This window comes from Mya arenaria, chromosome 9, assembly GCF_026914265.1.
Source record: "Mya arenaria isolate MELC-2E11 chromosome 9, ASM2691426v1".
Taxonomy (NCBI): Eukaryota; Metazoa; Mollusca; class Bivalvia; order Myida; family Myidae; genus Mya; species Mya arenaria.
Window position 1 is genome coordinate 11,530,017 of NC_069130.1, and position 17,077 is coordinate 11,547,093.

A 17,077-nucleotide genomic window follows, 5' to 3' on the forward strand; every position below is an offset into this window, starting at 1 on the left:
TCGTTTTCAATGGATGTATTGCCATGTTGTTTATTTTGCACCACTCCGATATTATATCTAAATTTATTTGCAACGTACGTTCAATTTCCTGCGTATTTGAACTTTTTGCATATAGTGTAGTATCATCAGCATATAAGTCAATCAAGGAATTTTCTATTTCAAAGGTAATGTCATTAATATATATAAGAAAAAGAATAGGTCCAAGAATGGATCCTTGAGGAACTCCAGACCTTATACATCTTCGTGAAGATTGGAAACCCCCAAACTTTACAATTTGGTGTCTATCTTTCAAATACGAAGTTATCAGTTGAACGGTATTATCACTGAAATTGTATAATTTCAATTTATGTAAAAGTATTTGGTGATCTACTAGATCAAAAGCCTTTCGTAAATCAAGGAAGAGAGCACCTACATAGTTTCCATTGTCAATTCCATCAATCCAATCATCAATTATTCTTATCAACGCTGTGTGACAAGAATGATTTTCTCGAAACCCAGATTGAAATTCATGTATGATATTCGTATTTTTTAAAAATGTTTTGATTTGATCTGCCATGTGTCGTTCAAACACCTTTGACAGTGTTGGAAGGATAAAAATTGGTCTATAATTATTTGGATCATTGCGACCAGAAGATTTATATATAGGCAAAACCTTAGCCTCTTTAAATGAGTCTGGGAATATTCCTAGCCGTATGCTATTATTTATAATGGACGTTAGTGGTATAACAATACAATCACCACATTGTTTTAGGATATTAGGCCCTATTCCATCTAATCCTGTAGCTTTCGCCGTATTAAGCTTATCAATACACATTTTTACCTCTAATGGGGTGATGTAAGATATATCAAAGTACTGACCCTTTAGCAAACTATTTAATTTAGTACCAAGTTTTGAAAAATGTGTTTCATCGAACACTGATTTACTGATACAATCGGATATGTCAGTAAAATGCTTATTGAACACGTCTAATATTTGTGCATCGCCAACAACATTTATTCCGTTTGAATGAAGGTATTGTGGTAATATTATACTATTATTGTTTGTAGTGTCATTATTATTATCATTCAACTCTCTGAGGTTCTTCCATAACACCCTAGAATCTTTACAGTTTTTAACAGCTTTATTGTAATAATCTTTCTTGGTTTGCCGTACTAATCGAGTAACTTTATTTCTTGAAAGTCTATATTCCGACCAATGTTGACGTTTTTTGAATCGATTTCTTTCTTTTATAGCCAACCTTATTTCGTCAGTAAACCAGGTTGGTTGTGTTTCAAATTTTATTCGTTTTTCTTTCAGTGGCGCATGGTGCGACAACACCTCATTCAGTCGCTTATATAAAACTTCCATGGCTTCATTAGGGTCTTGAATTTGTTCAACCTCATTATATTTACCTTGTTAAGATCAATGCAGAAGGAAATTCATTAAAGTTTCTGAACGACCTATATTTTAATGTATGATGTCGATGCGTGTTTTCTGAAATCTTTTGTAAACGGGCAGCTCTAGTGAAACAAACAGGAAAGTGGTCACTTATCTATACTTAAATTTGATACGAATGCTTCACATACTCGATCCACTGAGTTCGTATATACATGATCTATAATAGAAGATGTTTTCTCTGATACTCTTGTAGGAAATCATAAGCTGATTTAATCCGTATTTCATAATACAATCCTGCCATGCAGTAATTTTAAATGTCTTACATTCGGCATTATAATTTATATTAATATCTCCGACGATATGATACTCTAAATTTAAGTCCTCAACATTCTTTAACTGATTATTGAACATATTAATCCATTCTGACTTACTATCAGGTGGTCGATAAATGAAACACATTAGAAATGGTTTGGTATTGCAAAAAGATACTTCAATCCACATTGCTTCAAAGTGTTCAGACTCAATTAAGTTCTTTTCTGCGAATAAATGGTATATTTTCCCTAATGTACACCAATATTCCACCGCCCTTTTTAGTTTTTCTATCTTTACGTTCAAAAATATAACCAGGAACGTTTATTATTTTGTCTGATATTCTGTCAGTCAAAAATGTTTCACTGAACCCAAAAATATCAAAAGTTTTGCGCGATGACATCAAATAATATTTGATTTCATCAAACTTTGGCAATAAATGTTGGATATTCAAGCACGCAACGTGTAAACCTTTGCAACGAAAAGGAAAAGGGTCATCGTGTTCATTTATAAATACTTGTCTTGATATTGTTTCATTAGTGCTATATATTAAATATGCTCTTGTTATTCGAAATAATTTGTTGAATGTTGAAAGATAAATATTAAGTTCAGCCTCCATTTTTTGTTACACATAGTAAATAATAGTATGTTGCTTTGTTACACATAGTATGTTGTGTTATATAAAACAAAAACGTATTTACCATTACATGTTGTATATACACTTTGACATGTTTTATGAAAATATATATGTTTATGTAGATGATGTACATTGTACAAGTCTAAATAAAAATGTCTGTCTGTCTGTCTGTCTGATAATTTAGATGCCCTATCTTCTCTAATTAATAAATCTTTAATATGTGCAAATTTTTATTTTTTTATTTTAACACTTTAATTATCACCAAATGCTAGTGTTTGATAAGCAATTATGTAAATGCAATATATCTTAAAAATATTACAACTTACCTTCAAATATAAATACAAATATCTTAGAAATATTATAACTTACCTTTAAATATTCATTCATTATGATTCAAATATCTTAAAAATATTACAACTTACCTTCAAATATCTTAAAAATATTATATTTTATATGAACTTTTCTCACCTATATATATATTCTATTAGTATAATTTAGTATATGTTTACTTTCTGTGATATTATATTATTATGTTTCTAAGTATCATGCTATTACGATCCGTGATATTGGTTTTATTGATGTAACATATGTATTGTTGACTATCATTTTGCACGAATCGCGTAGAGTAATGGTCTAATGTAGCCGTGTAATCGATCCAATCCCGATTGCTCCAATCGAAGCGACCATACAGGTGAGAAAAGTTCATAACAGGAAATTTTAATTTAAATCGACACATGAGTGGAAATTGAGCTTAACCATTCCTTTATTTTATTAATTAAGGTATTGTTTAAACATCATCGTGTGATAAGATCTGTTCATAGCCTTAATCAATCCTAAATTCCAGCAGATCACGTCACTTCCTGTATTTTGTAAACACGGGAATCAAAATTCACATCACTTAAATTCAAAAGATAAATTTTAAATGTATTTACACGATATAGTTTTATCTTGCTATTATATTAATATTTGTTAAAAAATATTTGAAAACAATGTCAAGTAAGAATTTATTTAGCATATTTCTAATTTCATCTTGATGCGAAATGGGTGGGGCATCTATCAGTATCTATAAGTATGATTCAAACCACCTTCTGTTCATGTAAAGAGGTTGGTGGAATTACCAGAAAACTGAAAAACTGTTTAACACTAAATATATACAATACAATGTGAGGTGATGGAGAAGGAGTGGGTAGAGGCTGGGGATCATAGAGGGATGGGAAAGCTGGAGGGGGGGGGGGGTTAAAGAGGTTTCAAATGCTTCAACTAATTAACATATAACATTCATTATCCCTATCATAAACAGGTTTGTATGCAAGGGGTGTGGGAAAAGCTTGGGCTCATACTCTTATGTGAAGGAGGGGTGTATATCGTGTGTGTGGGTGATTGGTAAGGGGGTGGGAAACCACTGTTTGAATTTGCTGGATCCTTAAAGAGACAGTTTATAATAAAGAAGCTGTGTCTGTGAGCCTGGTGTAAGACAAAAGAATAGACAAGAAAGAGACTCTTGTCAGTAATCTGGTCTAAATAATCAGACTCTATTTTAGGAATTTTCTAATCCCATAGTGAAGATTTTTGCCATAACAAAAATGGTAAAAAAAGATCCATTCAACTTACATTTCTTAAGACTTGTCCAATATCCTTTTCAGCAATTGTATGTAGGTCAATGATTTTTGCCATCTTTAAAAATACTGTTATCATTAAAAGTTCCACTTTTCGTCAGGAATGTTCTGTAGTGTGTGGGGTTAAGAACCAGCTGCTCAGTCGGGATGTCGAGTCCTGCAAGTGTTTTTTGTTTTCTCATCTGAATAACTTTGCTGATGTCAGAATCTGGAAAAGTGCTCTCAGTTTGAGGCTCAAGCCCAGGACTAGGGAATAACTAGGCTCTACCATCTGAGCTTACCTAGTGACTGGTTCTTAACCATGCACATTACAATCTGAATTGACTTTAAAAATAGGTTGAAAGTCAGTCCAGACATATAGCAATAGTCTTCAACCTAATGAAAGATTATTTAGTAGCTAAAGTACCCTGCCCTTGTTCAGCAGCCCCCTGTCCTATTTAAAGTCTGGCTAAATTCCTACTTTGCCTCATTGACACTGTTAAATACATCTGATAGATGTCTGAAATTGTTTCCAGTTGGCATTGCAGTTGTGTGTTATACTGTATGATAGCTTTCTGTCTTGTTTTTTTTTTCAGCCTAGCTGTATACATGTTATAAAAGCCAAAATGCCGATCCAACATTATGATGACAGTGACATCAGGATGCGTGTTGGATATAATGGGTATGGTTACTAACTCATTCTTCACATTTAGCATGTTGTTGTAGGATTTTATTGTTACTTTTTCAGATGATTATCGCAATCCAAATTATGTATTTAATCTTAAACTGAATCCAAAAAATAACATATCAATTTAATGATATTTATATTTTCTAGCTTTTGGCCTGCATAAAAACTATTTTGATCTTTCTTTACTAAAAATTAGTTACTTGTCACGAAGATATATGTATTATATAAATATGCAGCTGTCTTATGGTATCATGCTATGCTTTAGGCACAACTTTATATGTTTCTATTAATTTTGTATGTTTTTCAAAGAGAATTAGTACAGGTAGTATCATAGCTTTGGTGGCTCCAGCAGCATTTTGCAGATAAACATTTACCTTGGCCATAATTCAAAAACTGTTCAAGACAATCCAATGAAAGTTGGTAGACATGGCATGTTGTCAGAGACAATATACACATGTGAAGCAAGGCTTTAATAGTTTTAACCTTTTGTTCTTTTTTCGAAAGTAAAATAACAGCCAAGTGTTGGCTTTCTCTCAACGTCGTTATTGTCAAATAATCACAAAAAAATGCATATTCATACAGCAATTTATGGACATTATTTTTCCCAGAGACATCCTGATAACCTCTGTGAGTCACGAGATCACTTACCCGGACTTCTGTGCCGAGGTTAAGGATATATGCAAGTTTGATGATCAACAGCCATTCACCGTTAAATGGGTGGATGAGGATGGAGACCCCTGTACCATTTCCTCACAGATAGAGCTGAATGAGGCTATACGACTGTATGAACTTAATAAGGACTCTGAGATTAATATGCATGGTGAGTTTTTTTACTTAATAAAACAAAAATGCTTTATTTCATCACGAACTGAATCAGCTTTTGTTTGGACTCCTGCATAAGTTTTTATTTGGATTTTTAACTGAACACTGTAGTATTTAAAGGTTATCCCATTTACACATTCAACACACTGCAGAAAAACAAAATAAACAAATTCTATGGGTGAAAGTTCCAGTTCGTTATTTGTTAAGGAAGCTTAATTGGGAAGGAGTAACTTTAAAGTCCCTTCTTGTGGTGAGGTGTATGTTTAAATGGAATGGCTCTCAATGAAAACAAAAAAAAATGCAATTTATAAAAGTCATATATTTTAAAGTTTTGTGATGGATAAACTATAACTTGTATGTACCTATTGTATTCAATTGATTGCTGGATAATTTAAACAAATGAAAAAGATATATTTGTTTATTGGCGATTTGAGCTTAAAAAATGATTTGCCGGTAAATAAAATGCAATGCTTAAATGACTGAAAAATAGCCATTCTGTACCGAACATGTCAGAAAATGGTAAAGACTTGCTGTTTACAAGTTTACACATGTATGTAATAAGTACACACTTAGTTTTATACACACTTCAAAAGTACACCAACATGTCTCACCAAATTTATAGTACTGTTAACAGGGCTTCCGTTAAAGGAAGTTTGGAAGTATATTACTACCTAAAAATGGGTTAAAACTTCCAAAATTGATTCCTTGAGAGTACAAAAACTTCCATAATCTTGAAGAAAACTGAATGCTTGGAAGTCCAAAATATCAAAACATTTTGTCAATATTTTTTTTTTGGTCACAATTTCAATTAGTCTTAAAGTTAAATGAATTATTTTAATAAAAGTATGTGAAATTGGCAAATTAAAGTTGCAAATTATTTGATTTTTAACATGCTTTTTAAAAAATATTTGAAAGATATATTGAATTCGGGAGACTTAAACTTCCATATTTCAGTGAAAAACTTCCAAAATTGATTGACAGGAAGTTCATACTTCCAGTTTCAAATTCTTAATGGAAGCCCTGCTGTTACAATGCCACTTCTCATTTATTGAAATTAAGATGTTTTTGAACAAGCCAGACTACTATAGTATTATTTTTCTATTACTAAAATTTAAACACAAACAGAGCTTTGATGTATTTACTTTCCCTGGCTGACAGGTTTATGTTAAGTTTGATCACTGTATTTTCAGTGTTCCCAAATGTACCTCGCGAGCCTGGCTTGCCCTGTATCGGTGAAGACAAAAACATGTACCGACGTGGAGCTCGTAGATGGAGGAAACTTTACAGGGTCAATGGACATCTCTTCCAGGCCAAGAGATTCTCAAGGGTAGGTAGATTTATCTGAGAGGTACTAAATTCTGACAAATTCTGATTTATGCCCTATATGTTTGAAAAAATATAATACATGTTCATCATAGCAATCCATTTATGTACCTGTTTGGAGCACAAAGGCAGGGTCCTCTATTAATTTTGACTGGGCCATTCAAAAAAGAAAGGTTTTGAAAATATTTCAAAAAGAAATGGTAAATTTTTACCTGTCCAAAAAATAATTTTATTTAAACGTTATATATTTTACGATTGTGAAGAAAGCTATGATAGCTTATACTACATGTAAGTCACTATCGTTGGCACAATATTGCACGAGAATGTGGTCTTGAAGTGTGAGGGAATCCGGAGTACCAGAAGAAAACCAACTTGTCCCGCTTGGTGACCACTAACCAGACTCACATGTGCCCAGGCCGGGAATCAAACCTGGGTCGCCTTGGTGTGAAGCGAGTGTGCTAACCACTGTGCTAACCGGACAACCAAAAAATAATTTGAACTGTCCATTTTGGCCACCAGCTTGTTTCTTTTTGAGAACCCTTCATTAGCAGCCCCTGTACTTTATTAACATCGGTACCATTGGAAAATTGACTGACAAAATGAATATGAATTAGGTAGGAGAGGAAATTTTTCTTCCAATGTATATTTCATGTTACATGTTTAATACTTTTTGACACAAGATTTTCCATGATGTCATACAGGGGATTCATAACGAAATAGAAAAAAGAACATACAATATAATTTCATTGGCTTAGATTCCAAAGAGGTCCCAACTCTGCACCAATCAAACTGTCTCATTATTGTTATTTCTGATTAAGACATTTTCCTAGCCAAATGTCCTACAGTACTCAATGAAGCAGAGCATAATAGAGCACCAGGGGTATCCGACAATGCTTAACCTTGTACATACATTTATTTTACAGAAAGCTGTGTGTGAGTTTTGCCAGGATCGTATCTGGGGTCTCGGCAGACAGGGCTACAAATGTATACAGTGTAAACTCCTTGTCCATAAACGGTGTCACAAACTTGTCAAAATCACATGCGGTACTACAAGACAGCCTTTGGTAAGTATGCTTACACAGTAGTTTAAAAAAGCAACAACTTTATATAGGGCTTTTTTCTGCTTTGTTCTTGGACTTTTTTCTGAATTACGAAAAATTAGATATTGGCTCTAATATCAGTGCATAAAATCTTCAGTGTTGGAAAGAAATGGTCAAATTTAAAGATTGAAAAAAATAAGTGAAAATTTTCATAACAACTACCATAAATAAGTATTATCTTAACTCCTTATATCTGTTACAGCAAATGCCATCCCGGGAACCGTCGGGAGAGGCCCCGCCCCCATACATCGACAGAAATCAAGGTCAAGGTCAGGCCCTTGGAGAGCCGAATGGGGAGGCTAGAAATACCACGCAGATTGACATAGGAAAAGAGGTACACACTGGGAGGTTTTGTGCCTGATTTTTTCAGCTGATATCCTTGAAACCTAACCTATGTATAGACTTTGTCAATATATCATGCATGACGTAGAAGAAGCGCCACATTTATGTTTTTTGTGCCACATTTTGTGAATATTATTAATCATACTTAAAGCTGATCGCTCACAAATGGACCATTTTGACAACTTTTTCATTTTTGGTCTTGAATTGAGCCCCATATTTCGTTAATCTGTAGAAACCATTGATATAAGACTGCTGACAAAAGATCAGATCACAGTTTTTATATTTAGGTTAAAAAATTAATGGTTTATATCTAAAAGCTTTAGGAAAATGAGTGTTTTGGTGCATAAAAAAACAGTAAACATGGAAACCTGCAATCTAATTATGTTTTTTTTTCAGCAGTCTTATATCACTGGTGTACAGACATAAACGCATAAAATGAGTGATTCTAAGACAAAAATAAAAAAGTTGTCGAAACAGACTATCTGTGAGAGTGCAGTTTTAACACCAGATATTCATTGGTTAAACGAAGTATCAAAAGCAATGTGCACAGTCTATTCCTCATTGATCTAGGTACAAATTTTAATGATAAACATAAAAAATCTTTTAAGTCTGTCATCAATTTATTCCTAGATTGGATGGGTTTTGCACATAGCCATTAACATGGTACAATGACACATGTATATATTCCAGTAATTACATGTAGCTATATTCGTCCACAGGAACAATGTGTTGAAGTGGCAGATGATTTAAAAGAGGTATTCTCAGTTGCTCTGTGCGTTAGACTGTATTTTTGTGTTGCTGTCCACGTATTGTGTTTCCCCTCACGTCTGCCATACTCCTTCGTATGACATGTTTTTGCTTTAGCACTTGTTCCAAACCTTCACCCAAAAATTGTTGTTTTTTTTGCCCTAGGGCCAAAAAAAAATTGGTTTGGTTAGGGTTAAATCCTTTTCAAGAACAGGTAGCGTAGCTTTTTATTTTGTTATTAGCTCTACTGGCCAAAGGCCAGAAGAGCTTATGCGATGGTAATGTGTACGTAGTATGTGCATCCGTGCGTCCGTGCGTTCGTGCGTCTGTAAACAATTGCTTGTGAACACGATACAGTCTTCAGTTTTGATTGTATCTCGATGAAACTTGTACAGTATTTAGATATCCATTAGAGCTAGGTTCCTTTCGAAAACCAGCCAGATCCGCCCATGCATGCCTAGATTATGGCCCTTGATAGTATAAAAAAATGCTATTGTGTAAACAATTGGTTGTAAACAATTGGTTGTGAACACGATACAGTCTTCAGTTTTGATTGTATCTCAATGAAACTTGTACAGCATCTAGATATCCAATAGAGCTCGGTTCCTTTCGAAAACCAGCCAGATCCGCCCATGAATGCCTAGATTATGGGCCATGAAAGTTTTAAAGAAATGCTCTCTATTTTTAGCCAGGTCTGCATGAGCGAATTCTATTTTTAGCCAAGTTTACATGTACATGTAAATTCAAGTCTAGAGTTAAGGGAGACAATTTGCAAGTCTAGGATTTTGAGAGACAATTTGCTTTTTGCTTCTGCAGCTGATTTTGTGAATTACTCTGCCTTGTTCTTGTTGAAAGCCCAAAGGCCATTTTTTAGCTTTAAGTTCTGTAGTTTGCACATTCATCTTAACAAAATTGGTTGTGAATGTTTAAGTTATGCACCTGGTGTCATTACTGGCCACACCCAGGGTTCACAGGTTTGGTAAACATAAATCTGGAAAGGTTTGAAAATCTTTTTGTGTGTTCGTGCATCCATCTCAGCACAATTGATTGTGAATGTTTGTTTAAATTGATCAATGTTGTCCTAGGATGCCTTTGACTTTGATCTTTTGACCAACTTTTTTTAACTTTTAAAACTACAGAAATTTTTACTATGAGTACAGTTTTGAAAGCATTTTTTTTTTTGCCAGATGACTTTTACTTGGCACATATTAAAATAGTTCATGGAACTAATCTGCTTACAATACTTTCTGGTCTCAGATGTTGAACATGCTACGTTTTCAGGTAAGCCAAACACAAAACATAAACCATATGTCTGTTGCCTTTTACCCATACATACATGCTCTGGATTGATATGACCACAAAAGCCATGCCAGTAGAGCATAGGCCCTTTTGGGCCTCTTGTTTTATTTTCTATTAGGCTTTTTGTAAGAACGTTATTGTCATTATTGGAGAATTGTGTTAAAGTAATCTTCTTACTAAAGCTTTAAAGATTTTAATCAACATATTAAAATACACAACTTTTTTTTCTATTTTAACTGACTACAAAAATGGTAGGTATGGACAGGTAACCCGAACCAAATATTGTTTTTTTGGCCTTGGGTGCATTGCATTGTTTTCTTTCAAGCGCTCTGCAGCCAAAGCCTTTGCAAGGATAAGTTAGCATAGATTTCCACCTAGGTCCAGATGGCTAGAAATTTGCTACCTTTCAGATTGCTTTATTCCGACTATGGTTTTTGCATTAAAAAACAACCTGTTAAAAGCTATGCCATCTTTTTGGGGTGGAGCTTAAACTTTCCCGCTCTTTTTCTGCTGGTTAACTTTTCTCTATTTTTAATCAGAATGAACTATTTTGATGCAGGTCAACCAGATAGAGCTATTTTTGGTTCAGATCGTTGCATAGAAATCGTCATGCTAAAGACCATGTGGACTTTTGGTGGTGGGGCTTAAACTTTCTCGCTCTTATTCAATTGGTTAACTTTTCCTTTTTTAACCAGAAAGAGGTATTTTGATTCAAGTTGTTGCGTTATATAAATAAGGCTCTAACAGAGCACTGTGCTACACCCTCTGCCAATGCAACACACCCAAGAATGCACTTCAGCCAAGTTTGTGCCCTAAATAGGGCTTTGTGTAAAGTATTTGTTCCTACAGACATGAAATAACATTATTTCTACTTTTACTTTGTACTTAAAAATTAAAATACATATAGTATTCAAATATCTCACTTGCTTGATTAGCTCATCTCTTTAAAGTCAGCCTTTTTTTACGTGGAAATTCCATAAAGGTAATTCTTTTTGTCCTTATTGACCCACTTTTCTGCCGTTACTACTTGTATAGGAATAGTTATAGAGAAACACTTCTTGTACATATTGCAAAAGTAATAGTTGCATTACAGAGCTCTTTTTCAACAAGAGATCTTATTCGAAAAACCTGATGACACTGAATAGTGCTTAGGTACACTTGTAAAGTTACACACAAAAGCTATATGATAAATTTTCTTACACTATTTTATTTAAAAGCAGTTCATGCCCCCAAACATCATTTGGTCTAAAAAGTTCTGAATTTTAATGAAACACGGCCCTGGTGTTAAAGTCCTAACCGATATGTCTCTTTCCTCATGAACGAGAAGGCTGACTCACACTAACACAAAGTGCTTTCCTCTCTATTTCCGTTGTGAGATGTCATTTCTTTATATATTGCACAGTCCTTGCATATACTGTATGACATTTATCACAAACTTAACATGTGTCCTGGAGGCTAAATTCATCAGTAATACATTCCTGGGCGACAAAGCACTCAAAAAGTAGTTTTCAGGTACACGTACCACATTTCTGAAACTCTCTTTACACATACACATACAAGTAGCACTTCTGAACCTCTCTTCACATATACACATACGCATACAGGTAGCACTTCTGAACTTTCACACGTACACATACACATACAAGTAGCACTTCTCTCTTCACACATACACATATACATACAAGTAGCACTTCTCTCTTCACACATACTCATACACATACTAGTAGCACTTCTCTCTTCACACATACACATACACATACAAGTAGCACTTCTCTCTTCACACATACACATATACATACAAGTAGCACTTCTCTCTTCACACATACACATATACATACAAGTAGCACTTCTCTCTTCACACATACACATATACATACAAGTAGCACTTCTCTCTTCACACATACTCATACACATACTAGTAGCACTTCTCTCTTCACACGTACACATACACATACAAGTAGCACTTCTCTCTTCACACGTACACATACACATACAAGTAGCACTTCTCTCTTCACACATACACATATACATACAAGTAGCACTTCTCTCTTCACACATACACATATACATACAAGTAGCACTTCTCTCTTCACACATACTCATACACATACTAGTAGCACTTCTCTCTTCACACATACACATACACATACAAGTAGCACTTCTCTCTTCACACGTACACATACACATACAAGTAGCACTTCTCTCTTCACACATACACATATACATACAAGTAGCACTTCTCTCTTCACACATACACATATACATACAAGTAGCACTTCTCTCTTCACACATACTCATACACATACTAGTAGCACTTCTCTCTTCACACATACACATATACATACAAGTAGCACTTCTCTCTTCACACATATACATACACATACAAGTAGCACTTCTCTCTTCACACATACTCATACACATACTAGTAGCACTTCTCTCTTCACACATACACATACACATACAAGTAGCACTTCTCTCTTCACACATACACATACACATACAAGTAGCACTTCTCTCTTCACACATACACATACAAGTAGCAGTTCTCTCTTCACATATACACATACAAGTAGCACTTCTCTCTTCACACATACACATACACATACAAGTAGCACTTCTCTCTTCACACATACACATACAAGTAGCACTTCTCTCTTCACACATACACATACACATACAAGTAGCACTTCTCTCTTCACACATACACATATACATACAAGTAGCACTTCTCTCTTCACACATACTCATACACATACTAGTAGCACTTCTCTCTTCACACATACACATATACATACAAGTTGCACTTCTCTCTTCACACATATACATACAAGTAGCACTTCTCTCTTCACACATACACATATACATACAAGTAGCTCTTCACACATACACATATACATACAAGTAGCACTTCTCTCTTCACACATACTCATACACATACTAGTAGCACTTCTCTCTTCACACATACACATACACATACAAGTAGCACTTCTCTCTTCACACATACACATGCAAGTAGCACTTCTATCTTCACACATACACATATACATACAAGTAGCACTTCTATCTTCACACATACACATATACATGCAAGTAGCACTTCTCTCTTCACACATACACATACAAGTAGCACTTCTCTCTTCACACATACACATATACATACAAGTAGCACTTCTCTCTTCACACATACACATATACATACAAGTTGCACTTCTCTCTTCACACATACACATACAAGTAGCACTTCTCTCTTCACACATACACATATACATACAAGTAGCACTTCTCTCTTCACACATACACATATACATACAAGTAGCACTTCTCTCTTCACACATACACATATACATACAAGTAGCACTTCTCTCTTCACACATACACATATACATACAAGTAGCACTTCTCTCTTCACACATACACATATACATACAAGTAGCACTTCTCTCTTCACACATATACATACACATACAAGTAGCACTTCTCTCTTCACACATACACATACACATACAAGTAGCACTTCTCTCTTCACACATACACATATACATACAAGTAGCACTTCTCTCTTCACACATACACATACAAGTAGCACTTCTCTCTTCACACATACACACACACATACAAGTAGCACTTCTCTCTTCACACATACACATACAAGTAGCAGTTATCTCTTCACATATACACATACAAGTAGCACTTCTCTCTTCACACATACACATACAAGTAGCACTTCTCTCTTCACACATACACATACAAGTAGCACTTCTCTCTTCACACATACACATACAAGTAGCACTTCTCTCTTCACACATACACATACAAGTAGCACTTCTCTCTTCACACATACACATACAAGTAGCACTTCTCTCTTCACACATACACATACTAGTAGCACTTCTCTCTTCACACATACACATACAAGTAGCACTTCTCTCTTCACACATACACATGCAAGTACAAGTAGCATTTCTTAGCCTGTCTTCACATATGTATACACATACATGTACAGGTAGCTTATCTTAATCTCTTTTCACAAACATGTACATGTTTAACATTCTTTTAATACATGTTATACTAAATCAAAAGCGTGTGCCAGGTTTTATCTTGTAAATTTAGCTGATGGTCATTATTTGTGCAATATAAACCGGCCATTGATCTTAAAAGAAGAGTTATATCCACTTAGTTCACTTTTTATTATATTTCTTTACCTATTAAAATGTTTGTGCATATTTTCTACCATATTCAAAGATGCTAGAGGGTGAATTTTGGAATAGTGTCCAAATTTGTTACTTGAAACCCTTTTTAAATAGTACCAAATGTTTTATGATAAAAAAGCTTAATAAGAAATGAATGGCAAGAAGATAAGTTAATTATGTTAATTAAATAATGAGTGAAATGATTCAGATCATACTTATTTCTGATAAAACAATTAGCCCATGCTGAAAATACTCTTAATAGTGATGGTAATGTTGTTACAATGCATATTGGATAGGAAATAAACTCGGAGGAAGATTTATATGGAAATATTCAAGTTGAAGATTGTTACCACATGAATTGTTCTTATGTGTTTCATTTATTTTTCTGGTATGTCCAATAGTTTTGAAAGACAATTATAGCTTCTTTTAGTTTTTTATTGAACGCTCATTATTAAATTTAATTAAGTCTTTACTTGAAGGGTGGAAAAATCTAACTTTTTTATTGTTATACTTATTGAAACCAGGAATATTTAACTGTGGAATATTGGGTACAACTATTTTTAGCACTCTGCATAGATGGAGCGGTGGCAGGTTAATGGAATTTTTTAAAGCTGCACTCTCACAGATTTACCATTTTTGCAACTTTTTTATTTTTTGTCTTGGAAAGAGCAAATTTTTGCGTAAATATCTGCAACCCAATGATGTAAGATTGTTGACAAAAAATTAGATCATAGATTTTCATATTTCCATTCGAAAAATAATGTTTTATAGCTTAAACCGTTACTAACGGTTTAAGAAAAATGCATAAAAGATCAATTTTTGAACTTAAATATAAAAATCTGCGATCAAATTTTTTGTCAGCAGACTTATATAACTGGTTTCCATGGATTGTCGCAAAAATTGGCTCATTCCAAGATAAAAAATAAAAGGTTGTCAATTGGTTTAATCTGTGAGAGTGCAGCTTTAAGTAAAAAGGTGTATTTTCGAAAAAAAATAATCATGTATTTTCCCTGTTATTAAGGCTGAATCTTCTAGTGACACTGCTAAGATGGTAACCATGCACGACTTCAACATCTTGCGTGTGATTGGTCGAGGCAGCTACGCCAAGGTGATATTGGTCGAGCAGAAACGTTCCAAGCGTCTCTACGCCATGAAAGTGATCAAAAAGGAGCTGGTCAATGATGATGAGGTTTGATTATTGTTTTAAATAGAAAAAAAATAGTACACATTTGGACACATTACTCTGTCTGTTATAGATATGGTGTTATGCCAATTGGTCGACTGGTTATACAATAACTTCAACCCTGACTATAACTAATATTCATCCCCCTGCCAGGAGACCAGAGGATGATTAAAACTTCCAGGGGATTTTTTCATGGCATGTATGCATGATGCTAAAAAATGATGCTTTTAAAATTATTGATAAGACCCATTTTTGCTTGTTGCCATTCAAATCTTTGTGGTGGTATTAAAGAGGTATAATGAATATGCTTTGATTTATTGCTTTCAGGACATAGACTGGGTTCAGACAGAAAAGCATGTATTTGAGACCGCCACCAATTACCCATTCCTTGTGGGCCTTCATTCATGCTTCCAGACTCCTAGCAGGTTAGCTATTTCTCTAAGTTACATGATAATGGCTATAATTTGTCGTGTTTAACTCGTTGGTATATATTAATAGCCCTTTTATTACATCATAAATTTAATCACTTTCGTTGAATCGATATTACACAAGAGTGTGGTCTTATGTTGTGGTGGAAACTGGAGTACCCAGAGAAAACCCACTTGTCCGGCTTGGTGACTACAAACCAAACTCACATGTGCCTAGACTGGGAATCGAACACGGGTCATCTAGGTGAGAAGAGAGTGCTCTGAAAAATTATCTCAGCTTTTACTTTAATACAAGCTCCCCTTATTTCAGGCTGTTTTTCGTGATAGAGTTTGTGAATGGCGGGGATCTGATGTTCCACATGCAGAGACAACGACGGTTACCCGAGGAACACGCGAGGTTCTACTCAGCCGAGATTAGTCTTGCCCTCAGCTTCCTACACAAAAGAGGTTAGTTCATACTAAGTTCTTTTGGTTTATTTTGACAAAAAGAGGTTAGTTCATACTAAGTTCTTTTGGTTTATTTTGACAAAAAGAGGTTAGTTCATACTAAGTTCTTTTGGTTTATTTTGACAAAAAGAGGTTAGTTTATACTAAGTTCTTTTGGTTTATTTTGACATAACCTGAATGTTTAAAGAATTATGCTTAAGGTGATAAGGTTATTTAATATTCCATCATAATAAACTTAATGGAAAAAAATATGACCAGTTGACTTGAGAAGCTTGAAACTTTTGTGTTGCAGGTATGTTTGTTGATTAGGTAAAGCAAAACATGATTTTTATCAATAGTGGCCTGAATTGTTTATGTTTTGATCTACAGGTATTGTGTACAGAGATTTAAAGCTGGACAATGTTCTCTTGGATTCTGAAGGTCACATCAAACTTACAGATTATGGAATGTGCAAGGTAAGGGCTATGAAGGTCAAGGACTAATACGAGACATACTGTTTTTGTCAGTATTCGTAATCTTTGGGAGGCTTTGAGAAATTGAACCTGTTGGAACTTGACCCCTCAACTATTTAGTTTGGAAAAAAAAGTAT

General features: G+C 34.4%; 1 protein-coding gene across 5 annotated transcripts in view; it reads left to right on the plus strand.

Moving 5' to 3' along the window:
• Positions 1-2,990: 2,990 nt before the first annotated feature.
• Positions 2,991-17,077, plus strand: part of LOC128246719 (protein kinase C iota type-like) — a 32,754-nt gene continuing 18,667 nt past the window's right edge. For 2 of the 5 annotated variants that reach the window (XM_052965096.1, XM_052965097.1), the window contains exons 1-11: positions 2,991-3,015; positions 4,516-4,601; positions 5,216-5,427; positions 6,620-6,756; positions 7,676-7,816; positions 8,055-8,186; positions 8,914-8,949; positions 15,452-15,619; positions 15,941-16,038; positions 16,352-16,488; positions 16,858-16,943. In XM_052965096.1, the coding sequence (XP_052821056.1) occupies positions 4,546-4,601; positions 5,216-5,427; positions 6,620-6,756; positions 7,676-7,816; positions 8,055-8,186; positions 8,914-8,949; positions 15,452-15,619; positions 15,941-16,038; positions 16,352-16,488; positions 16,858-16,943 (1,203 nt within the window). In that variant the 5' untranslated portion in view covers positions 2,991-3,015; positions 4,516-4,545. The other 3 variants (XM_052965098.1, XM_052965099.1, XM_052965100.1) reach the window with 3 other exon arrangements.